This window comes from Papio anubis, chromosome 10 (assembly GCF_008728515.1).
Source record: "Papio anubis isolate 15944 chromosome 10, Panubis1.0, whole genome shotgun sequence".
NCBI lineage: Eukaryota > Metazoa > Chordata > Mammalia > Primates > Cercopithecidae > Papio > Papio anubis.
Genome location: NC_044985.1, coordinates 125,660,576 through 125,686,174, shown reverse-complemented (window position 1 = coordinate 125,686,174; position 25,599 = coordinate 125,660,576). Strand labels below are relative to the sequence as shown.

At 55.7% G+C, this 25,599-nt stretch overlaps 2 protein-coding genes across 20 annotated transcripts in view; both read right to left on the bottom strand.

The window, feature by feature from the left end:
• The window catches only part of D2HGDH (D-2-hydroxyglutarate dehydrogenase), a 31,555-nt gene extending 16,999 nt beyond the window's left edge, over positions 1-14,556 (bottom strand). For 8 of the 15 annotated variants that reach the window (XR_004176689.1, XR_004176690.1, XR_004176691.1 and 5 more), the window contains exons 1-5: positions 13,599-14,307; positions 7,644-7,701; positions 6,566-6,705; positions 5,458-5,651; positions 4,377-4,545 (exon numbers count right to left, since the gene is read on the bottom strand). Coding sequence is in view for 10 of the 15 variants with exons in the window: in XM_021924258.2 (XP_021779950.1) it covers positions 4,377-4,545; positions 5,458-5,651; positions 6,566-6,705; positions 7,644-7,701; positions 13,599-14,046 (1,009 nt within the window). In the remaining 5 variants the exon portion in view is untranslated. Of the gene's footprint in view, positions 1-4,376; positions 4,546-5,457; positions 5,652-6,565; positions 7,702-10,475; positions 10,664-13,598; positions 14,308-14,443 lie in introns of those variants that run through there. The other 7 variants (XM_021924259.2, XM_021924262.2, XM_009183566.2 and 4 more) reach the window with 7 other exon arrangements.
• A 7,439-nt stretch (positions 14,557-21,995) lies between these two features.
• Positions 21,996-25,599, bottom strand: part of ING5 (inhibitor of growth family member 5) — a 34,435-nt gene continuing 30,831 nt past the window's right edge. For 4 of the 5 annotated variants that reach the window (XM_009183560.4, XM_009183561.4, XM_003908205.4 and 1 more), the window contains 3 exons: positions 25,337-25,472; positions 25,140-25,201; positions 21,996-23,419 (listed from right to left, as the gene is read on the bottom strand). In XM_009183560.4, the coding sequence (XP_009181824.1) occupies positions 23,377-23,419; positions 25,140-25,201; positions 25,337-25,472 (241 nt within the window). In that variant the 3' untranslated portion in view covers positions 21,996-23,376. Of the gene's footprint in view, positions 23,420-24,818; positions 25,202-25,336; positions 25,473-25,599 lie in introns of all 5 variants that reach the window. The other variant, XR_002516382.2, reaches the window with a different exon arrangement.

The following is a 25,599-nucleotide window of genomic DNA, read 5'->3' as shown; positions in this document are numbered from 1 at the left end:
GGGCTGGCCTCGGGCTCCCAGGACCACAGGCAGGCAGCACACAGGTGACTGCAGTCGGAGTGGGATCAGAGCAGAGAGCAGAAAACAGAAAACGTGGATGAAGAGGACCCGCTGATCCAGACAGCACTGCCACCCAGAGAGAGTCTGGCAGAAGCAGTCAGGGCTGCCCCAGCCGTTCCGGGGTCAGGGGTGAGGAGCCGCACCAGGGGCTGAAGGTGGAGGGTGGGCAAGAAGGGGGTGTGGGGGCAGCATCACAGGCCAGGCTCGTGCCAGAGGCAATGGGCGAGAGGGGCAATGAGAACTGATGGCTGGGTTGGTGGTGGGAGGACAGTGAGTGGCAGCCTTGGTGGGAGGGGCACCAGTGAAGCGGGCAAGTCCTGATTAGGGCAGATCCAGGAGAAGGGGCCTCCACCCAGCAGTGATGGGCTAGGCCACGTGACCCAGTGCCCAGTGAAAACACCACAAACGCTGGGCCAAAAAATACCGAAGAAAAATGCTGAAGAGGCCGGGCACGGTGGCTCAGGCCTGTAATCCCACACTCTGGGAGGCCGAGGCGGGCAGATCACCTGAGGTCAGGAGCTGGAGACCAGCCTGGCCAACATGGCGAAACCCTGTCTCTACTGAAAATACAAAAATTAGCTGGACGTGGTGGCGGGCGCCTATAATCCCAGCTACTTGGGAGGCTGAGGCAGGAGAATTGCTTGAACCAGGAGGCGGAGGTTTCAGTGAGCCGAGATCGCGCCACTGCACTCCAGCCTGGGCGACAAGAGTGAGACTCTGTCCCAGAAAAAAAAACCACGCTGAAGAGCGTCAAGGGCAAGGGAAGAGCCTGACCTGGGGGCTGAGCTGCACCAAGCCCAGTGCCGCTCTTGGCCAATAGCCCTTGCCCCGCCAGCAGGTTTGGCCTCAAGCTTCCCAGCCCACCCAGAGTGAGGAGTCCAGGAGATCTCCACAGGGCCACATCTTAGGAGTCAGGGCCAGAAGCAAGCCTGTCCCAACCAACTTGCCCCGAAGACTGCAGGGGAAGTGGTTGAACAGAATGAGAAAAACGCAGAATGGAGCTCGGCGCAGGCGTTCATGCCTGTGGCCCCAGCATTTTGGGAGGCCAAGGCAGGAGAATTGTTTGAGCTCAGGAGTTCAAGACCAGCCTGGGCATCATGGTGAGACCCTGTCTCTACAAAACACTTTTAAAAATTAGCCAGGCATGGTGGTACACACCTGGTCCCAGCTACTTGGGAAGCTGAGGCAGGAGGATCCCTTCAGCACAGGAGGTCAAGGCTGCAGCGAGCCACGATTGCATCACTGCACTGCAGCCTGGGTGACAGAGCGAGACCTTGTATCTCAAAAATATGCAGAAGAGTAATATTAAAAAAAAAAAAAAAAACTTTCCTGATAAATCATGACCCTCGATCAGCCCTACACAGCCCTACACTGATTTGCTGCCTGGGAGGTTCACAGAATTTCATTCTATGAACTTGGTCACTCCCAGGCTGCACAGACCCAAAGCCCCCTAGCAAAAGCAGAAACAAACCCCCTCTGGAGGAAGGTGCTTTGTCTTTGGCGTCTAGGAACCCCTACGAATAATTCTTCAAACGTAACGAGCTGAACACTGCCACAGCCAGCCAAGCACAGAGAAACTAAGGAGCCAGGAGGGTGAACCAGCAGGAACAACAGACACGGCTCAAACAGACCACACAGGCTGGTGCAGTGGCTCAGGCTCAAACAGACCACACAGGCTGGTGCAGTGGCTCAGGCTCACACCTATAACCCCCACACTTTAGGAGGCCACGGTGGGAGGATCGTTTGAGCCCAGGAGTTCAAGAGCAGCCTAGGCAACATAATGAGACCCTGTTTCTACACACAATTTTTTAAAAATTACCTAGGCATGGTGGTGTGCACCTGTAATCCCAGCTACTCAAGAGGATGGCTTGAGCCCAGGGGCTATGATCACACCACTGCACTCCAGCTTGGGCAACAGAGTGAGACCTTGTCTGTAAAAAAAACTTTTACAGACTGACTACAGACTTGAAAAAATGGAATTGCCTGATTATAAAACATCATAAAAAATTATTCAAAGTTTTTTTTTTTTTTTTTTGAGACAGAGTCTCGCTCTGTCACCCAGGCTGGAGTGCAATGGCGCAATCTCAGCCCACTGCAACCTCTGCCTTCCGGTTTCAAGCGATTCTCCTGCCTAAGCCTCCCAAATAGCTGGGATTACAGGCGTCCACCACCATGCCCGGCTAATTTTTGCATTTTTAATAGAGACAGCGTTTCACCCTGTTGATCAGGCTGGTCTCGAACTTCTGACCTCGTGATCTGGCTGCCTCAGCCTCCCAAAGTCCTGGGATTATAGGTGTGAGCCACTGCGCCCAGCCTAATTTTTGTACTTTTAGTAGAAATGGGGTTTCATCATGTTGGCCAGGCTGGTCTCAAACTCCTGACCTCAAGTGACCCACCCACCTTGGCCTCCCAAAGTGCTGGGATTATAGACGACAAACTATGTTTAAAGACACAAATGGTGAGCTTGAGAATACCCAGAATAAAAAACTATAAAAAGTGACATTGCAGATTTTGAAAAAAATAATAAAACTTCTAGAAATAAAAAACTTTCATAATCAAAATATAAAACTCAATGGACAGAGCGAACCATCCATGGAGGGGTTCAGCAGCATATAAAACACAGCAGAAGGGGGCATTCGTGAACTGAAAGACAGATGAGAAGAAATCATGCAGAATGCAGCACAGAGAGACACGATGATGACAATACGGAGGGGAGATTAAGAGACACAGAAGACGGACGAGACGTTCTATCCTGAATCACATTCCCAAAAGGAGAGGAAAACACAGGCAATATCTGAAGCAATAACGGCTAAGAATTTCTAGAACTGGTAAAAGATGCCAAGTCACAGGTTTAAGAAATTCAGTAATTCCAAAGAGATGAAAAAGAACTAACACCACACACTGAAAACTTTAGAAGATCAAAAAGAGTGATGTTTAGCCGGGCGCGGTGGCTCAAGCCTGTAATCCCAGCACTTTGGGAGGCCGAGACGGGCGGATCACAAGGTCAGGAGATCGAGACCATCCTGGCGAACATGGTGAAACCCCGTCTCTACTAAAAAATACAAAAAAACTAGCCGGGCGAGGTGGCGGGCGCCTGTAGTCCCAGCTACTCCGGAGGCTGAGGCAGGAGAATGGCGTGAACCCGGGAGGCGGAGCTTGCAGTGAGCTGAGATCCGGCCACAGCACTCCAGCCTGGGTGACAGAGCAAGACTCCGTCTCAAAAAAAAAAAAAAAAAAAAAAAAAGAGTGATGTTTAAAGTGGCCCACAGGGGGCCAGGAGAGAGGCAGAATCCCCTCACAGCAGCGCTCACAGACAGCGAAGTACCCAACAGCGAGGAGGCCAGAGGACAGGGGGCGGCATTTCCACCGAGATGAAAGAAAACAAATGACAGCCGGCAGCCGTGTGCCTGCGGAGAAGAGCCTTCAAGAATGAGGGTGAAATAAAGGTATTTTCAGACACACCGGAAGGGAGGACGTGGTCACCGGGAGACCTTTACCTCAGGAAACGAACGAGGACCTGTTTGCAACATACTCCCAGAAGGAAGAGCGGACGCAGAGACAGTGGCCATAAAACAACTATCCTGGTGAGATTGTTTAAATACGGAACACACATCACAAGATGTAAGTGCTGAGGGAACAAGCGGAGTCTCAGCAGCCTCCAGGGCTGCCCAATCTTCTGGCAGCTCAAGACACTGAACTGGGAGTCGGTGAGCTAGACCCGCCACCACTCACGCGAAGACTGCTGGGCTGCGCGACTTCTGAACCCCTGAGGAGGAGATGCTGGATAAACCCGCCCGATTCAAACGAAGCAAGAAAGGAGACAAAGGCACGTCCCGGGAGAACCGAAGAAGCGGCCGTGAGGAAAGCAGGCCTGTGGAGACACGGCAGCAGGCAGGTCTGCTGAGACCCCCAGTCTGAGCTAACTAGGGAAGACCCCCATTACAGGAGCTTTATCCCCACGGTAACTAAGAGTGGTGTCCTGAACTGATGCCAAATGACAGCACATCCCTCAATCTTACACCACAAGCTACTTAACTAACACAATGCTGTGAAGGAGGCAACACAAGCCTCAGTTTTGCTATGAAATGAAGTGTCCTCTGACCAGAGACAGAGACAGGCCTCACTCCAGACCTTTACCCACGACCACCAGGAAAGCCAGGTCCTGGATTTGATTCCCTTGGAAGCAGAGATGTCAGGAGATACGGGAACCGACAGTCCTGGGGGGGGTCCCTCCATCCCCTTCCTCACACCAGCACCGTCAGAGCAGACGCTCGAGCCCAACTCCCCATCTCAAGGCACAAATCGAGGAAGCCCACCGAGGAAAGCCACGTTCACAGCCCTGGGCTTGGGTGGACACAGGATGGACACCGCAGTGATGACCCCCAAAGTGCCCTCCGACCCGATGAACAGCTGCTTCAGGTCATAGCCCGTGTTGTCCTTCCTCAGGGAGGTCAGGCAGTCCAGGATGGTGCCGTCGGCCAACACCTGGGGGCGAAGAGAAGCGCGTTCACCCGCCTGCCAGCCTCCTGACACCGCGTCGGTTGCCTCCGGGGCCAGGTGACACTGCTACAACGGCCTGCGGTCATGCCAAGAGGCTGACGGATGTACTTTCCTCCCATACGAGTGACACCCCCCACACACAGCAGCTCACTGCCCAGGGGGCACGCCCAGGGTTGGGGGCAGTGGGGAGGCTCCCCGGGAGTAGGGCATTGAGAAAGTAGAAAAGAGCCAAGCCCAGGACCCAGCCACCTCCGGACCCACCAGCCATAAGGCAGCAAAGCTCCCAAGCTGCGGGCCTCTCCGTGTCCTGTGTGCTGGTACTGGGAGTCGGAGGCTTCTACAGCTCGTGAGTGCAAGAAAGTAATTTATAATAAAGATAATCAGTGGCTGGCCAGAATAAAAGCTACTGGAGCGTCATAATTTACTGGATGGCAGCAAAGCATGGTTTTGTGTTTGCTTCGTCCACGTGGGTAAACAGGACAGAGAGCTCTGCCCGTGACACTCGGCTGGTGAGGGTGCGGGGAAACGGAGGGGCCCTGGAGGAACAGCGGTCGACACAAGGTCACGAAGCTGACCCTGGATGAGCGTTCCTTCACGCTCAGCTTCCGGAAGCCCACCACTGCCAGGGCGGCGGCCCCTGTAACTGCATCCTCTCCGTGTGGCCCCGAGGCAGTGGACACAAAATCACCCAATCATGGGAGGGCAGGGCAGGACAGGGCCAGGCCTCCCTCAGGATGGGGGTGTATGTAGCCCGCACGTCCCTGAGGGGCCCAGGGCCAGGAACCAAGACCTCCCACCCCGAGGGGCCCCATGCACCTGCACCACCACGTGGGCCCACGAGAGCCGCGAGAGGACACCCCATGGCCACCTCTGCGCCAAGCGGCTGCCCCAGCTCACCACTTCCAGGCCCAGGACAGTTCCATGCAGTGAGCCGTATCGAAGAAACCGCAGGCCCCCGGCGTTGGTTGCCACGTTTCCCCCGATGTGGCAGCTGCCCTTGGCTCCTAAGTCCAGTGGCATGATAAAGTCCCGTTCCTCCACGTAGTGGCTCAGCTCCTCCAGGACGCAGCCCGCCTGGCAAACCAGAATTCCTGCAGAGAGCGACCAGGCTGCCACAGCACTCGACTTCCAGTGGGCCCGGGGCTGGTGGGGCCCACCCCCATCCCGCACAGACAGGCCACCCAGAAGGAACATCAGCCTCAGCGCCAGGGCCGAGGAGAAGAGGCGCCCCCACATCGCTGGCCCAAGGCTGAAAACATCCGGGCCTAACAGGACCTTTACGATTATAGTGACACAAAAGAAAAATGGGTAACATGAAAAGAGAGGGAAAAACTTCCCACCCACACACATGCTCCTGGAAAGGAGCAGAAGGGGGAAGATTCTCGGCTGGGGCGGATCCTGGCCCTGGGCACGTGGGACAGTGTCTGGAGACATTCGGGGTTGGGGGTGCCATGGGCACCTGGTAGGCAGAGGCCAGGGATGCTGCTCAACACCCTACAGTGCAGGTGCCTGACCAGAAGTGACCGGGGCCTGGAGCCCGGCCTTGTGGGGAGAGGCCCAGCTCCAGAGCAAGACCCTGGCACCCTGGGTCTGCAGCGCCACGTGACCACAGGATCCCCTCACACCTGCCACGCCCTGGTGCCCTGGGTCAGGATCCCCTCACACCTGCCACGCCCTGGCGCCCTGGGTCTGCCGTGCCATGTGAGCACAGGATCCCCTCTGCCTGCCACTCTGCACCGCACACACCTCCAGAGTGGGCTGGAGCTAGAAGGGACCGGAGTGACAGCCCTCACCATACGTCATCAAAGTGACCCCACAGCAGGCATGTCTGGAGGGGCCAGGTGAGGTGGGGCTGGGCTGCCAGGCTACAGATGCTGGTTCTTTCCCCAGCCCCATCCCTGACTCATTCGCCCACTCAAGCACTGTGAGTCGCAGACGCTGGCAAAGAAGAATTCCACCAGTACCAGGAGGGACACCTGGGCCCCGAAGGGCAGCACAGGCTTACCAGGCACACTGTGGAAGCTGAGGACCTTGTTCATGCGGGCAGTGGAGAGGATGATCTCGTCAAAGACGGGGACGCTGCCACCCACCATGCCTGTGTTGCCCCCCTGCGGGTTCACAGCCAGGTTCCTCTCGTGGCAGTGCCTGGGATGACGACAGGAGGGACATCGGGGCTCTGTCCCCACCCCCACGCCACCATCCCCAAGGACACGCCACAGGACCAGTGCCTGACCCCAAATCCTGATTACTCTGCTCTGCCTGCAGCCCCGGCGGCGGTTCCTCCCCAGCCCACGCATGTGAGGGATTCTGAGGAAGGACAGATGCCAATCCAGAAGCCGTGCACAGGGTGACGGAAGTGGAGGCCCCGATTCTAATGTCCTAAAAGACTTCCCGCACAGGACAGAACGTCCTACACACCCCGCTCCCATCCTTCCCGTTCACACTGTGGTCACAGCGGTCCCAGCTCAGGGCTCCTCGACCGCACTGCCCCCACCCCCTTCCACCCTCTGCCTGCATCTCCCCAGCCTTGGCCCGTCATCCCCCAGATGTGTGCCCAAGGATACCTCCCTCCCAACCAGTCTGCACCTTTGCAAAGCCCCAAAGCCTTGAGCACACCCAACGTATAAGGGTTTGGAGAAACCAAAGCTCCCTGACCTGGAGAGAGGAATCTGCCCACGTACATTAAATAAACCCTGGAGGCAGCAAGCCCCAGGGACGGAGTTTAACAGAGTAAGTGCAAATTGCCACAAAGTACCTGCTGAGGATGATCTAACGCACTGTCTACAATCATGGAAACCTGGAGACCAGTGCCACCCTGTAGCGTGTCCATGGGGGAGGATCTTTGCTGTTACAGACGGTGCCAAGAAATGTGCAGGGGCATTGCCAAATGGGGGGAAATGATTACACACCATAGATGCATTGATATAGCACTTAAAAACCACAGAACAAACACTGAGACACACAAACCAAGATGTCATCGGCTGGCTTCGCACCGCGTCACCCCAGCTGCCCACAGGCTCCACGAGGAAATGACCGGCAGGCAACACAGAAGGACTTGGGGGAGCCGGGCGCCAACACCTCACCTGAGGATGTGGGACACCTCCTCCGAGGTCCGTGGCCTCAGCAGCACCTTGCTAGAGCCTGTGACAGGAAGGAAACCCCGTGAGACAGCGTGGGGGGAGCTGCAGATGAGGCAAGTGGGCGCTCTCCCCAGAGTGAGCTTTTTTCTTTTGGAGACGGAGTCTCACTCTGTCGCCCAGGCTGAAGTGCAGTGGCACGATCCTGGCTCACTGCAACCTCTCCCTCCTGGGTTCAAGCAATTCTCCTGCCTCAGCCTCCCGAGTAGCTGGGATTACAGGCACCTGCCACCACACCTGGCTAAATTTTGTATTTTTAGTAGAGATGGGGTTTCACCACGTTGGCCAGGCTGGTCTTGAACTCCTGACCTCATGATCTGCCCACCGTGGCCTCCCAAAGTGCTGGGATTACAGGCGTGAGCCACCATGCCCAGCCCCCAGACAGTGATCTTATTTGGGAAGCTGAGGAGAGAGAATCACCTGAGCCCAGGAGGTCGAGGCTGCAGTGAGCTATGATCGCAACAGCACTCCAGCCTGGGTGACAGAGCAAGACCCCGTCTCAAAAAAACCAAAACTAGGTCCCACGTGGGAGGTGGCAGGCCGGGCACTGGGCAGTGTGCAGAGGTGGGTGAGGCTGGGCCCATGGACGAGAGTCCCACAGGCCAGGCATTGGCGGCTCTGAGGTTGCCCACCCACTTGTGGTGAGGTCAGCTCGGTTCCATGGTAACGGGCTGTCTGCAGGCTTCCCTCCTGCCACGCCACCACACTTCGTTTCGTGATGTGTGTGCACCTCACACGCAGACACTTGAGACCTTGTGGACATCCTGTCGCTCCTCAAGCTTCACCCATTAACATCTTTGATTATCTTAGACTGAATCAGTTACTAGGATGGTTGCCAACAAGTGATTTTCCTAAATCCAATCGTCCACCTACATTTCCTTTTATTTCTTTTGAGACAGGGTCTCACTCTGTTAACCAAGCTGGAGTGCAGTGGTACAATCACAGCTCACTGCAGCCTCAACCTCCTGGGCTCAAGTGATCCTCCCACCTCAGCCTCCCAGGTAGCTGGGACTACAGGTGCCTGCCACCATGCTCGGCTAATTTTGATATTTTTAGTAGAAACAGGGTTTTGCCATGTTCCCCAGGCTGGTCTTGAACTCATGGCCTCAAGCAATCCACCCACCTCAGCCTCCCTAAGGGCTGGGGTTACAAGCATGAGTCGCTGCGCCTGGCCTCTTAGCTGACTCTGCCACAAGGGAGGGCTTTCCCCTCGCTCCCACTGACATGTTTACGTAGCTGCTTATTCACAGTGATGAGGGCTCTCGGCTTCTCATTTTATTCACTGGGCTGTAAGTCTCGGCTGCCTTATTTGCTGAGTGCCTGGATGTGACCAATGGGAGCCCTCTAAGCTAGTTAGCCAGTGTTGCTAACCACTGCTGCCCCAAGTGAGCTGGTGTCTTTCTGCCTTTGGGTTTCCTTGAGATGACTTTCCCAGGTGATGGGGGCTGCAGACAGACAGCAGGTGCAGTCACAGGTGCCTGTCACCTCTTCACGGAGCTCTGAGAACCAGGCTGTGGTGTCCACCTTACTTTTCTGATCGGAACGCCACTTAATCTCTCTTTCATCAAACCAGCAATGTTTGCAGAGGGGCCTGCTGGGCGCCTGGGCCTTGGCCGACACTTCAGCGCAGCACCTGAGGGAACTGTGGCACCTGCGCTCGCTGCATCCCTGTCCCCAACTCAGCTCGGGAGCCCCAGGACTCATGGCAAAGCTTTCGACTTGGGCACACTTGGGACGCACCTGTGACAGGGTTGTCAACACATACATGAGTGCGCCCCAGAATGCAGGCCAGGCCGCATTCCAGACACAGAATGCGGACAGAAGGACAGAATTTCCCACTCCTGTGATGTTTACCTTCTAATGGGAAGGATAAAAAGGACGGCTCCCTCCCAGTGGTCCAGTGTTAACGATGGGAGCCCCACAAAGAGAGAGGGGGCTGTGGGGGCAGAGCCGCCAGAGGTGACGCAAGGGTCCAGCCTGTTTTCACACCGCGAAGCCCCCACCCTCCCGCCAGTGCAGGCATGCTCACTAAACATCTGCAGCATCCATCCGGAGCAAATGGTCTAGATTTTTGAATATGATGCTTAATGAGTTTTCAGAAGTCTAGACACGCTCTCTCTCCAAAAGCAAGCCACACTAAGGGGCAATTCATCTAAAATTCAACAACTAAGCCTCACCTCAGTAAACACCTACTGAGCAGACATTCAGGACCAAACCTGTGGACTCAAAGATGAGTGAAATTCAGCGTTGCCCTCACCAAACTCCGGGCAGCAGGATGCAGAGGAAGGTGCCCTCCCACAGGCGCACACAGACACTGAGGGGCGGCCCTGCAGCAAGACAGGGTGTCCATGGCCACGGACATCCAAAAAGGGTGCTGACTGGAGAGAGGGGTCCCAGGGGGACAGCCAATTCTTGCCCAGTCAGGCTCAGGCAAGGCAGGGGAGAGGAATAGTGTAGCCACCCCTCAATCTCAGTTATAGCTTCCACTCCACTACTGCAAGCCCTGGGAGAGCCCCCTTGCCAACTAGGGCAGCAGCAGCATAGCCCAGGGTGCTGGCCTCTGTGCAGGCTGGGAGCACGGGAATCCAAGCCTTGTGCTCAAGGCTCACGCTAGGTTCCTGCCCCACTCACCCACATGGTGTTTCCAAGGCAGTGGCTCCAAGCCCCATTTTGTAGGGCAGGCACTGAGGGTCAACTGCCTAGGGTCACCCAGGCAGCAGTGCTGAGCCAGGACTGGGGCCTGACTTAGTCAAGCCCAGAGTGGGCGTCCATCCTCACCTGGCTCCAGGGACAACACTCATGAGCCCGCAGGCCCTGGGCCATGGTGGACGCTCAAGGCTGCAGCTTGAGATCGCCCCAGAGGGATCCTTATTTAGGGAGCAGGGTGAGGGTGGGGGCCGTTCCACTCAAGAGAGCTCCTACGTAGTGACCATTGGTCCAGCGATTTCCAGCGACTCCCGGCCTTTCTGCAGGGAAAGAGCTGCTTGCATTATCTGAGCCTAGACCCCAGTTCAACTTGCTAACTTTCTGAACTGTTTTAACATACACTGCACTCCCAGATTACATGGTCTGGAAACTCTGAGTGTTCTTAATACTTTCAATCTTCTACAAGGGCCAAAACAACAACAACAAAAGATTTTAAAAATTCCAGATCTTCCCAATGACAGCACACCCTACGTTCAGCCCCAGGACCTGGTGCCAGTGCTACAGGTTTAAATGTATCATTTTGTTGTAAATTAGAGTCAACCAATTCTCTTCTACCGCACTTTACTATTTTAGCAAGAACACCATGTTGATTTTTTTTAATTGTGTAAGCACGTAGGTTATGTTATCTCAGAAATCATTTTTTTCTATCACCCAGGTTAGACAGCAGTGGTACCGTCACAGTTACTGCAGCCTCAACCTCCCAGGCTAAAGCTGTCCTCCCACCTCAGCCTCCCAAGCAGCTGGGACCACAGACACACGCCACCACATCCAGCTAATTTTTAATTATTTGTAGAGAGAGAGTTTCACCATATTGCCCAGGCTGGTCTTGAACTCCTGGGCTCAAGTGATCTCCCACAGAACTGGGTTACAGGTGTGAGTTGCCACACCAGCCTGCAATCATTTCATAAGAGAAAACTGGGTTAGGCGTGGTGGCTCATGCCTGTAATCCCAGCACTTTGGGAGGCTGAGGTGTGTGATCACCTGAGGTCAGGAGTTTGAGACCAGCCTGGCCAACATGGTGAAACTCTATCTCTACTAAAAAAATACAAAAATTAGCTGGCTGTGGTGGCGGAGGCCTGTAGTCCCAGCTACCCAGGAGACTGAGACGAAAATCACTTGACCCCAGGAGGTGGAGGTTGCAGTAAGCGGAGATTGTGCCACTGCACTCCACCCTGACAGGGCAAGACTCAGTCTCAAAAAAATAAATAAAATAAAAATAAGAGAAAACTGGGCACTGTTACCAAAAGGAAGTGCCAGCCCCGGAGGCTGAGAAGTTCCTCATTCATGCACAGACTTGTAAGCCAGTGGGCAGGAGTGCAGTGGGAGGAGAGGAGCAGGCGTGGCCAGCCAGGAGCCCTTCATCTTACCTAGTGGGTTCCAAAAAGATATGTCCGCTTCCCAATGCCCCAGGACCTGTGAATGGGACCTTATTTGAAAAAACGGGGCTGGGCGCAGTGGCTCATGCCTGTAATCCCAGCACTTTGGGAGGCCGAGGCAGGCAGATCACGAAGTCAGGAGATCGAGACCATCCTGGCTAACACTGTGAAACCCTGTCTCTACTGAAAATACAAAAACAATTAGCCGGGCATGGTGGCGGGCACCTGTAGTCCCAGCTACTCAGGAGACTGAGGCAGGAGAATGGAGTGAACCCAAGAGGCAGAGCTTGTAGTAAGCCGAGATCGCGCCACTGCACTCCAGCCTGGGCGATAGAGCGAGACTGCGTCTCAAAAAAGAAAAAAGAAAAAGAAAAAATGGTCCAGCTGAGCGCCGGGGCTCATGCCTGTCATCCCAGCACTTTGGGAGGCCAAGGTGAGTGGATCACCTTAAGTCAGGAGTTCAAGACCAGCCTGGTCAACATGGTGAAACCCCGTCTCTACTAAAAATACAAAAATTAGCCAGGAGTGGAGGCGGGCGCCTGTAATCCCAGTTACTTGGGAGGCTGAAGCAGGAGAATTGCTTGAACCCAGGACGGGGAGGTTGCAGTGAGCCGAGATCGCACCACTGCACTCCAGCCGGGGCAACAAGAGCGAGACTTCATCTCAAAAAAAAAAAAATACAGGAAAAACAGTCTTTGCAGGTGTAATTAAGTTGACAGTACTGAGATGAGATCATCCCGATTAGGGTGGGCCCTCAATTCAATGAGAAGTGTCTTTATAAGACAGATGGAGAAGTGTCCCAGAGAAGAGAAACCTGTATGAAAAACAGGCAGAGACTGCAGTAATTTGGTACCTGGGGCCACTAGAAGCTAGAAGAGGCAGGAAGGAGCCTTCTCTGGAGGCTTTGGAGGGAGTGGAGGGAGCGCAGCCCTGTGATACCCTGATTTCACACTTTTGGCCTCCAGAGCTTAAAGAATAAACTTGTGGGGTTTGGTGGGGAGGAGAATTGTTTTGTTTTAGTGATGAAGTCTTGCTGTGTTGCCCAGGCTGGAATGCAGTGGTGAGATTGCACTCCACTGCAAACTTGAACTCATGGGCTGGAGTAACTTTGTTACTGTTTGTTTTTTTAATCCTGGGCTGGCTAATTTTATTTATTTATTTATTTTTATTTTTAGAGACGATGGGGGAGAGGCGGGGGTGGGGGGGGGGTCTTGCTACGTTGCCCAGGCTGGTCTTGAACTTCTGGCTTCAGCCTCCAGGGCAGCTGAGAATACTGGCAGAACCACTGCGCCCGACAAAGTTGAGTTGCTGGCCGGGCGGAGTCGGAGTGGCTCAGGCATGTAATCTCAGCAATTTGGGAGGCAGAGGTGGACGGATCACGACGTCAAGAGATCGAGACCATCTTGGCCAACATGGTGAAACCCTGTCTCTACTAAAAATACAAAAATTAGCGGGACGTGGTGGCGGGCGCCTGTAGTTCCAGCTACTAGGGAGGCTGAGGCAGACGAACCACTTGAACCTGGGAGGCGGAGGTTGCAGTGAGCCGACATCGTGCCACTGCTCCAGCCTGGAGACAGAGTAAGACTCCGTCTCAAAAAATAAAATAAAATAAAAAAAATAAATAAAAACTTGGGTTGTTCTAAGCGACACGTTCGTGGTCCTTTACTCCAGCAGCCTGTGGCGGTGCACACGCCCCTCTCAGCGCAGCCAGGGGCTGGCACCCCGACCCAGCTCGTTCTCAGCCCGATTTGAAGCCTCCACCAGAAGGCGCAGGAGAGCAGGGACGCGGCCCCGCCGCAGCTTCCCAAGCCTCACCCACCTCGCAGCGTCCGTATCCAGTCCACGTTGGGAGCCTGCAGCGCCTCCGGGTCCGTGACGACCCCGCCGGGCACGATGCGCTCAAAGGCGGCCAGGTCCTGCTCAGACACCGTGGAGAACGGCAAGCGCCGCACGGGGTAGCGCTCCCGGGTCAGCGGCACCTCCGGGGTCCCGGGGGCGGAGCAGCAGCCCCTGCGGGCCAGGGGGCCAACCGGCCGACCCCAAGAACCCGCGGCTCCCGGGGCACAGGCCCCGCGCGGCCCCGGAGGACACCGGAACAACCACGCGGGCCGCGCCAGCAGCTGACGGGGCAGCATCGCCGCCGGGACGGAGGCCTCGGGCTCCTCCTTCCGGGCGAGGCCGGTACTCAGGGCCCGGGGGGCAAGGGCCGGGAGCTGCTGGCTGCGCGCCTGGAAATGGCCAAGGGGAATTTCACGTTTTATGCACATTGTACAAGTTGAAAAACGCTCGCAGAAGCAGGGAGAGGGGCAGGAGGGCAGCGAAGGGGAAGGCTCCGAGCACCCGGGCCCTCCCCCGGCCCGGCCCGCAACCCCGCGAGCGCGCGAAGCCCCCGCAGCCGGCCTGGACTTAGCGACACACAGGCTCGCGGCGGCCTCGCCGGGACCTGCCCCGGACCCCAAGCCTCCACGCTCGCCCCCAAGGGGACCCCGCGGACGCGCGCGCGTTCCACGCAGTCACGTGACGAGCTGCAGTGCCGCCCCTACCCCCGCTCAGAGGCACAGATTGGCTGACGGCGCCCGAGATCGCGCCCCGCGACCCCCGCCCGCCGTGGAACCGCAGCCCGGGACCCTCAGCCGAGCGCTCCGGGCGGCCGCGCGCACGCACCCGCGACCACGTCCCGGGTTCCAACCCTCAGCGACCGCCGCAGGCCCAGAGCCCGCTAGGCCGGAGTGGGCGGGACGACGCCGCGCCTGCGCATTGACGGCTCCGCCCTGCCATCGAAGCCCCGCCCGCGCTCCTAACGGGTCCCGCCCCTCTCGTCATTCCCGCCCTCCAGGCCCCGCCCCGCCGTCCAAGCCCCGCCCCGACTGGCATCGGAGGGTCAATCGCCGCTCCCTCGTCCTGCGTTCCCTGAGGGCCTCCGGCGTCCAGGCTGTCGGGCTCCTCCCTTCAGGTAGGGAAGGGACTAGGCTGAGCGCAGCCCAAGACGCCCAAGCAGCAGCCGGAGCGTTCTCCAGAACGAGGCCCGGTACGGGGGCTCGGCTGAGGGACCTGGAGGCCGGCCCGCTCCTCCGAGGCGGTGCCCAGGGGGCGCCCCTTTCGCCAGCGGCCTCCCTCCCCCAGCTCCTGCACGGACCACCCCTCCTGGGCCCCCAGCCTTAGCTTAGGGGGCAGCTGCCTCCTGCAGGTGTTTTCTTGCCTCCGTGTCCGCTTCCGCCTGTTCAGCCCTCCGTGCCCTCAAACCCTTCGCACACCTGGGGAGCTCCTGGCCTCCTGACGCAGTAGCTGCTGCCCCGAGGAGCCTCCCGGCCTGGGCTCCCCTTCCTGAGGCATCGCCAGCACTTGTTTTCTGGGTTTTCGAGACAGGGTCTAGCTCTGTTGCCCAGGCTGGAGTTCCGGGGGTGATCTCAGCTCACTGCAACCTCTGCCTCCCGAGCTCAAACCATCCTCCCACCTCGGCCACCCAAGTAGCTGGGACTACGGGCGTGTGCCACCACGCCCGGCTAATTTTTTGTTATTGTATTTTTGTAGAGATGGGGGGGGGTCTCATGTGCTGCCCAGGCTGGTCTCGAACTCCTGGACTCAAGCCATCCGCGCACCTCGGCCTCCCAAAGTACTTGTTACTTCAGCTCACCCAATTCCATAGAACCAGAGGGTGCAGACGATGCAGATCTCTGAGCAGATGAGAGCAGAGAGCAGGAGGCCGCACTCGGTCCAGAGGCCAGACTGTGGAGCTGTGCAGGAGGCGGAGGCTATGCCCATGACAGCAGATGGGTCCTGGTAGTCACACAGAAAACCGGCAAGCTGGATTTGTCCTGGTGATGAGACTCTGGAGCAGCAGTTGAATGGAGTCATTCCCGTCCTCCTTAACCACATCCCCAAGGGCCACTCACCTTCTTCCCAGGTGAATCACCCATGCAGGACTCTTCCAAGTCAGCAATGCATTTTGCCTTTGGACTACAACCCTGGGAAGGTGACGTCCACCTGGCCCTTCCTACCTGGCTGGCCCTTCCTCTGCAGGTCAGTGTGGGAGTTTCCCATTGTCAAGTATGACTGTTTCAATTACACATTCAGAAACTGGAAAGACAATCACAGATGAGGTCTGTGGACCCCCTTACCACCTGACCTCCACACGCCCTCCTGTGGACCCCCTTACCACCCGACCTCCACACGCCCTCCTGTGGACCCCCTTGCCACCCGACCTCCACACGCCCTCCTGTGGACCCCCTTACCACCCGACCTCCACACGCCCTCCCTCTGACTAGCAGGCCAGTGGCATCTTGGACCCCTGGGATTAGGAATGATTCAGAACTCATAAACATTACCACCCATACCACCCCCTAAAATAACTGATTTTTCTGGCCAGGCACGGTGGCTTACGCCCGTAATCCCAGCACTTTAGGAGGCTGAGGCAGGTGGATCACCTGAGGTCGAGAGTTTGAGACCAACCTGGCCAAAATGGTGAAACCCTGTCTCTACCAACAATACAAAAATTAGCCGGGCGTGGTGGTGGGCGCCTGTAATCCCAGCTACTCGGGAGACTGAGGCAAGAGAATGGCTTGAACCTGGGAGGCAGAGGTTGCAGTGAGCTGAGATCACACCATTGCGCTCCAGCCCTGGCTACAGAGTGAGACTCTGTCTCAAAACAAAACAAAACAAAAAAACAACTCTGTCTCAAAAAATAATAACAACTGATTTTTCTTTTTCCCAGGGCACAGACCCCTGGCAAAGCCCACATGTACCCTCGGAGAATGCTTGGAGGAAAACATGGCATGTGCTGGTTTCAGTGTTGTGGGGCCCTTCCCCCAGCATCAGCCTCCTCTTCCAGCGAGGACTCTGGTCTGCAGATTGGTTTCACCTGGATGGTGGGTGAGGGGCCGACTGTACCTCGTGACGACCCAGCTCTTCCCAGGTTCTGTTAATGCCCTGCTCGAGGCAACGTTTTGAGACCCATCAGCTCCTATTAGGTTTGTGTCCCCCAGAACTCGTATGCGGAAGCTGTAACCCCCAATATGGCCATATTTGGAGATGGGACTTCTGAAGAAGTAATTAAGGTTAAAGTCAGTCACAAGGGTGGGGTCCTGATCCAACAGGACATGTAAAATAAGAGACACCAGAGAGCTCCCTCTCCCAGTCAGTCATGTCGGCACACGTGAGAAGGCAATTTTGGCAACCCAAGGGAAGAGTCCTGGACAGGCACCAGACAACACCAGCACCTTAATCTTGGACTACCAATCTCCAGAAATAAGAGACATTTTTGTTAAGCCCCCCAGTCTGTGACATTGTGATAACCTGATACGGTTTGGATTTGTGTCCCCGCCCAAATCTTAGGTTGAATTGTAATCCCCAATATTGGGGGAGGAGCCTGGTGGGAGGTGACTGGCTCATGGGGGCAGATTTCCCCCTTGCTGTTCTTGTGAAAATGAGTGAGCTCTCAGGAGACCTGCTTGTTTAAAAGCGTGGCACCTTTCCCCTCTGCTCCCTTTCTCTCCTGGTCCGCCATGGTAAAATGTGCTTGCTTCCCCTCCGCCTTCTGCCATGATGTAAGTTTCCTGAGGCCTCCCCGCCATGCTTCCTGTACAGCCTGCAGAGCTGTGAGTCCATTAAACCTCATTTCTTTATAAATTACACAGTCTCAGGTCGTTCTTTCTGGCAATGCATGAATGGACTAATACAGAGCCCAAGCTGACTCCAGCAGCTACCAAAGGGCAAGTACAACACAGCAAGTCTTGCCCTTCTAGAGCAAGCACAGTACTCTCTTAGAGCAACTGCAGCATTCTCACACGTCTTCCTTGGAAGTGAACTTGAGCAACCACCCAAGGTAAGGCACAGGGTCCTCCGCAGACCCCCAGCCAGCAAGCTCCGCAAACCACTCTCCAATCACTGCATACCCCTTCAAAATTCAAATTCACACACTTGTCTCTGGGCACAACACTGACATTTTTTTTTTTTGAGATGGAGTCTCGCTGTCACCCAGGCTGGAGTGCAGTGGCCAGATCTCAGCTTACTGCAAGCTCCACCTCCCGGGTTTACGCCATTCTCCTGCCTCAGCCTCCCAGGTAGCTGGGACCACAGACGCCCGCCACCTCGCCCGGCTAGTTTTCTTTTTTGTATTTTTTAGTAGAGACGGGGTTTCACCATGTTAGCCAGGATGGTCTCGATCGCCTGACCTCGTGATCCGCCCGTCTCGGCCTCCCAAAGTGCTGGGATTACAGGCTTGAGCCACCGCGCCCAGCCAACACTGACATTTTACACCCGTTTCCCAGAATGATGCTGAATCATGGGGGTGGTTCCCCCATACCTTTCTCGTGGTAGTGAATAAGTCCCACGAGATCTGATGGTTTTATAAGGGGAAACCCCTTTCACTCGGCTCTCATTCTCTCTTGTCTGCCGCCATGTAAGATGTGCCTTTTGCCTCCTGCCACCATTGTGAGGCCTCCCCAGCCATGTGGAACTGAGGGTCCATTAGACCTCTTTTTCTGTCAGGCGCAGAGGCTCACGCCTGTAATCCCAACACTTTGGAAGGCTGAGGCAAGTGGATCACCTGAGGTCAGAAGTTCAAGATCAGCCTGGCCAACATGGCGAAACCCCATCTCTACTAAAAATACAAAAATTAGCAGGGTGTGGTGGCATGCACCTGTACTCCTAGCTCCTCAGGAGGCTGAGGCAGGGGAATCGCTTGAACCCAGGAGGCAGAGGTTACAGTGAGCCGAGATCATGCAGTACCATTGCACTTCAGCCTGGGTGACAGAGCAAGAAGACTGTGTCTCAAAAAAAGAAAAAGAAAAAATTTTTTTTTAAAGAACCCTCTTTTTCTTTATAAATTACCCAGTCTTGGGTATGTCTTTATCAGCAGCGTGAAAACGGGCTAATACAGATGCACTTTCAACCGTTTGTTCCAAAAAATACTTTATTTATTAAACAATATATCCATAATCTATAACATGATCCAAAAATACTGATATACATCTTTACATTATCTAATAAAAAGATTTACAATATTTCCTTTACAAAGGGAACATAGATAATTCCTTGAAAATAAAAATGTAACATTCATGTTAAAGCTGCGTCATCTTTTTGGATGAAATGTGGTTAAAGGTGAACACCACAAAATACAGAGGAAGAAAGAAACTCCAGTACAGTCTCTCCTGAATGGGAACATTTTCTCACATTTCCCCTGGCTTAAAATTCCTCTCAGCACAGGTATTGAAGGCCGATCACTGGTCACTGAAAATTTAGGAAAACCTAAGTCTTCAATGCCCATAATAAACATCTCTCACAGTTTTATTCTAAACCATGAAGACCTAACCTAGGACAGGGCAGACCCTCGGCTCTGTGGTCATGTGGGAAGCTGCTCTGGGCCAGCGTCACTGCTCAAAGCAGCCCCAGCCAGGGCTCCCAATGACAGGACAGGAGACCAAGTACAGTGGGGCTGCTGGACAGAAGACAAGCTGGCCAGTGTCCCCATCTGTCCCGGCAAACCCTCCCACCGCCACTGGTCTGCACAGCTGCTGCTCGCTGCTCCAGGCAGACTGGAAAACACCCACGCCACAAAGCCCTGGCCAACAGTGAGACAGGCGGTCAGCTGCTGCTCAGGCGGCCACATAGGCCTCCGCTCGGTGTCCCTGGCCAACAGTGGTCTCATGTCCACCCGCCCAGGGGTCCCACCCAGCATGAGACGGGCGGTCAGCTGCTGCTCAGGAGGCCACGTAGGCCTCCGCTCGGTGTCCCTGGCCAACAGTGGTCTCGTGTCCACCCGCCCAGGGGTCCCGCCCAACATGAGACAGGTGGTCAGCTGCTGCTCAGGAGGCCATGCAGGCCTCCGCTCGGCATCCATGTCCCCAGCAGCAGCACCTGGGGCACATTCACAGATGCAGAGGGCTCAGTTTCACCAGCTCCTGTTTTCAAAGCAGCCTGCCTTCCCCTACAGGATTTCCTCAGATCACTGTCTGATACCGCAGCACTGAAAACAAGGAAAATGGGCAGAACGCTCCTTCCCATAGAGGTCAATCGCACAGCCACAGAGGACCCACACCTTCGGCTCAGATGAAGCTGCCAGTGACCCACTGGGTCCAGCCCAGACACCCTCAATCCAGGAGATGGGTCTGGAGCTGGGCAGCTGTGGAGGGGGGTCTGGTCCAAGACTAAATCCCTCAATCACCCCCCAGGAGAAGGCGGCCAGGCCTTCTGGAGCAAGGTGTGGATGCTGCAAATGGTGTGGCTCCTGTGTCCCTGCAGGGCTGGGGCCAGGCCAGGCACCATGACCTTCTTTTCTGGCCAAACAGCCACTCCTGAGTGTGTCTCTCCCACGGCTAGCACAGCATCAGCCACAGAGTACTCAGGATTCAGTTGGGTCCAAACTACAGCCCAAGGAATTGTCTCACTCTGCTCATGTTTTCTGTGTTTCTTCCAAAACTCTCTGCATATTATTTTGGTGATATTATCGTAAGTGGCAAAAGTAAACATTAAAAACACATAAGCACAGACACTTGAAAAGAAAAGGTCAAAATTCAATACCTGGGAAGGTGCACAGTGGCAGGCAGGACCACATCATCACGTGTTAGACAGAAGCTTCCCACGTGGAAGCCAGTCATCTTTCCCCAGAAAGCAGCGAGACCTCAGGAAGCCAGGCAGCCAAAAGCATCAACAACCCCAGCTCCTTCCAGGGGTAGCCATGGGTGTGAACAGCTCAAAGGTGGAGTGAAATATCGAACTCATTTCTGAAAAATTGCCAGGCACTGTTGCAGCACAAACTCCCTGCACTTACCTATCCCTCTTCACAAAAATGGTACAAGAGGGCCGGGCACGGTGGCTCACGCCTGTAATCCCAGCACTTTGGGAGGCTGAGCCGGGTGGATCACAAGATCAGGAGATTGAGACCATCCTGGCTAACACGGTGAAACCCCGTCTCTACTAAAAAATACAAAAAAATTAGCCGGGCGAGGTGGCGGGCGCCTGTAGTCCCAGCTACTCGGGAGGCTGAGGCAGGAGAATGGCGTGAACGCGGGAGGGGGAGCTTGCAGTGAGCCGAGATCGCACCACTGCACTCCAGCCTGGGTGACAGAGGGAGACTCCGTCTCATAATAAGGTAAAAGAGAGAAGAAAATTTTCCACGATGTATTCTCCACGATCATTAAGCATCTGTGTTGGCCAGGTGTGGTGCCTCATGCTGGTCATCCCAGCACTTTGGGAGGCCAAGGCGGGTGGATCACTTCAGGTCAGGAGTTCGAGTCCTGCCTGGCCACACATGGTGAAATCCCGTTTCTACTAAAAATACAAAAATTAGCCAGGCGTGGTGGTGGGCACCTGTAGTCCCAGCTACCCGGAAGGCCAAGGCGAGAGAATCACTTGAACCCAGGAGGCAGAGGTTGCAGTGAGCCAAGATGGTGCCATTGCATTCCAGCCTGGGTGACAAGAGCAAAACTCCATCTCAAAAAAAACAAAAAACAAAAAACAAAACACACACACACACAAAGCCTGTTAACAAAAAATTAAGTCATTACATGAAAACCCATCTCCCAGCTGAGCGCAGCAGCTCACACCTGTAATCCCAGCACTTTCGGAGGCCGACGCAGGTGGATCATTTGACCCTAGAAGTTTGAGACCAGCCGGGCCAACATGGTGAAACCCCGTCTCCAACCAAAATATAAAACTTAGCTGGGCCTGATGGTGTGTGCCTGTAATCCCGGCTACTCAGGAGGCTGAGGTGGGAGGGTCACTTGAGCCCAGAAGGTGGAGCTTGCAGTGAGCCAAGATCGCACCACTGCACTCCAGCCTGGGCGACAGAGCGAGACTCTGTCTCAAAAAGGAAAAAACCCAACAAAACCCACCCATTTTCACAGCCGTGGCTGAGGGTGTGAAACAGTGTAGCCTGCCCTCTCCGACGCTTTCCCTTCTGAGCCACAGGAAGGCATCGCTTGGAGGGAGCCCCTTCAGGTCCAGACACTGGCAGGGACGAGCAGCAGCAGTGGCCCACTGCCCGCCTGCACCTGCCGGGCACCTGCGCCCAGAGGATCCACTCCCACCCACTGCCCCACACCCTCGGCCGGCTCCCGGAAAGGACAGGTGGCCCAGAGACACCCATGTGGTTCAAGAACCGCAGAGCAAGAATGTGGACACCATCCCAACCAGGACTGTTCAGGATGTTCTTGTTCTCTTGTTCTCACTCACTGACTACCGGCTTCTCGTGGGGAGGGCCCCGTCTGAGACACAGAGCTTCACACGTTCCTTTCTGCTTTATTTCCTCTCCCTAGTGAAACATTAAAAACAGGAGGAAAAGATATAGATGTAGCCATCAGGAGGAAGTGAGGCTGTCATTCCAAATGGCCCCCTACCATGAAGAAAACCAGGCTTAAGTTGGGAACCTCACATCTCAGTTTTCCCTCAGGTTTCTTTCTGTGGTGTGAGGACAGAAACAGGCTCCCCTGCATTCCTCAGGAATCCTCTCCTTCCTCTAAAGGCACAGGAGAGGATTTCCGAGAGCCTGCGATGCTGTCGGGAACCGCAGGCGAGGCACCGTCACCAATGCATCAGAGCAGAGCAAATCTGCACAGCCTTCCCCAACTACCACCGAAAAGACGGCTCCAGCTCAGCTTGGTGAATGCTGATTAAACAAAAAGCACACTCGAGTTTCCTAGCTTCATTCCAGAACTGCTATTGTGGCACAATAAATTCACAACAAATTCACATCAGAGTCCCCTTGGACGGGAGCTGCGGGCCTGGGAATGCACAAGCAGAGGCATTCGTGGTTCATCAGCTCCTGGCAGACGGGACTCACTTCACAGACACACGTAGACCCATGATCTTCATGCTATTAGGATAATTTCATCTTCACAGTAAAAACATCACCAATTCCCAGAGAAACGGAACATCAGCCCAGCTCTGTTCCAGGGTCTGGTGGCTGCTGGTCACAGGACCCACAGCTACTCCAAGCTAATGAAGAGCCGTTTACTCCAGAAGTGACTCCCCCAAGGGAGGACTGAAGTCCAAGCTAAAAAGGCAGCGCACAGTGAAGCGGAGGCCACTTCCTCCGAGGAAGGGCCCCCAGCCCTCCCGGGCCGTCAGAGGCGCCCAAGCAGGAGTGCACGGCGGCCGGATGCGGCGCGGCGCTGAGTGGGAGGAGGCACGGGCCCCACCCGCGCGGCTCAGTGGCAGGCGTGCTCCAGCGGCGTTGGGGCGCAGGGAGCCTGGGCTGTACCAAACAGTCCTGGAAAACCACAGGAAAGCTACGCGAGGGTGGCGCCGCGCGCTGCAAAGCGGCGGCCGTGGACCAGGTTACCACGTCCCCGCAGCTCGCACGTCTGGCCTGGCAGCCCGGGCTCACGCGCACCCGCCACATCCGCGGGGGCTCCCTGCTGATGCGCGGGGGGGTCCTGTAAAAGCCACGCTAACGTCAAGGCGGCGAGTCCCTGCAAGGTCGCCCTTCTGTGCGAACAGGGTTTGATGGGTTCTTGTTCTAGGAAACATCCAGAATTTCAACTGGCCACGGAGTTACTAAGTATCAACCGAACAAGGTAGTTTTAAAATGAAGGGAAATATTGCAACACGAATGAAGGAAGAGATTAACTTGCTCCTCGGATCCGGGCACACAGCTCCTCCTACTTCTTCTTCCTCTTTTCCTGGACACACCGTGGACAGAACCTGTGACAAGAAAGGCGCAGTGAGGCCCTGGTTGCCATTTCCACCAGGGCGCAGCGTGCCCAGGCCCCGCCTCCCCATGTCTGCCAGGCCTGCTGGAGGCCAGGGGGCCGGCACCAGGAGAGGCACACAGAGTGGGGCTGCGGCCTTCCCGCAGGGAAAACGCGCCTATGTGCGCGGCTCTATGCAGGAGGTTGGTTCTGAAGTTGACAGATACACGTCAATGAGCAAAAGCGATTTGACACCCAGGCGTTCCTCCTTAACAGGTGGGTCCTCCTTCCCCGGCCCATGGCAGGGTCGCTGGTGCCCTCTGTCTGGAGTCTGGGGGCTGCAGGTACCAAGCACGCATGAGCATGGCAGCCCCTCAGGCCCACAGAAACCCAGCCAGGCACCCTGCATGGGCCCTGGAAGCTGCCATCTCACAAGTGCTCCCTGGTGACTCTGAGCAAGTTCCGGAGCCGCACGCACCGGGAACTCCTGAACAGAGGCAGCTGCTGGCCACAGAGGACATTCCATAGGTTCCCCACGCAGGAGGCAGCTGACTTGCATGTGAAGGCAACTGTCAACCCCCGCCTGGCCCAGGCCGAGCCTGCCCAGGGCCCTCCGCCCTAATAGCCACCATGCCCCTTCTCCAAACCCTGATGCACCGTCCCTCGGCTGCACAGCGTGGGGCACTGCAGTGCCATGTGTCCCCGTGACAGGGCAGCCTGTGTTGATGCCACATGACACCATGAGCTCGGCCAGCCTCCGAGACACAGCATCCTTTCCCTCTGTGTCCTCACACCGAACACCAAGGATAACTGGCTCTCACCAACTTGGGCGAGTCTGCCGGAGTCTCAAACACGCTGCCACAATGACCTCTGAGTGCCACACAGAAGAGCACATTCCGATTTCATTTTCAGAACATATATCCATTTTTAGATTTTCAGCACAGGCAAACAAAGCCAGGTTTTTATCTTTTTATTTATTTATTTGAGACAGGGTCTTGCTCTCTCGCCCAGGCTGGAGTGCAGTGGCGCAATCTCAGCTCACTGAAGCCTTGGACTTCCAGACTCAAGCCACCGTCCCGCCTGCGCCTCCCAGGTAGTTGGGACACAGGCACACACCACCACGCCCAGCTAATTTTTGTATTTTTTGTAGAGATGGGGTCTCTCGATGTTGCCCAGACTGTAAGTTTTTATTTAAATGAAATCTGAGGAACAACAATGCAGAAAGTTGCCATTGCCAAGGGGATGCAAGGGTCAGGAAGATAAACTGCTCCTGGCACCTGCACTCTTCTCCACCAGACAGAGCCACGGGCCCCAGATCCACGCCCCGGCTTCAGGACTCACCTCTCGTGCTATCCTTCCCAGATTTCCCTAGGGGACAAGAACCTCTCATTCTGATTTAAGACGATCCCTACCTCCCGCAGAGTCCGGAAGGTTGTCCTTCAGGAGGGGCCGTGAACGTGAATATTACGTAACTTGGTAACCGCTGTCCCGGGGTGAAGACATCCCTCTGCCGGCTCGGACAGGCACAGCAGCGAAGGAGGGAAAAAGCCACATCCAGAGCAGCCAGCCAGCCAGCCAGCCACACTCCTTGAGGCCACTGTGGGGCATGCCTACGTGGCTACCACGCCCCGCTAAGCCTGGCAAGATCTCGCCATCGAGCGCCTTCTCCTGGGGAGGCCAGCAGCCCGACACCCAGCAGGCTGGGAGAAAACGGAGCGAGCATCCCCACTCACCATTTTCCTTTGGGTTTCGTGGTAAGGTCCACGCAGGCAAAGTGAAACCACTCAATTGGACACTGCAAAGTAAAGGAAGAAACCGCAGTCAACACACCTCATGTTCTGTACTCAAAACACAGGAAATGCCAACACCCGCCAGCCCTGCCCCACACAAGACCGTGCCCCATGGCGCGAATCCCGCAGGCAACACTCACGTCTGGATTGTCACAGCCGATCATCTCCCCGTAGGAGACCTGGTGGCACAGGCAGTACGTGGGTTCGTTTGGGTCCACCGGCATGTCCAGCACGTCGGAGGGGTGCACGGACAGGATGGTGTCAGTGAACTCAGACCTGCAGGGGACAAGGCACAGGAACCGCTGAAGGCCATGGCGGGAAGTGAGGCGGCGCAGACACCACGGGCCCTTCTGCCTCTGACTTAAGGCCCCCTCACCCCAAAACTCTGACGATGATCATTCCA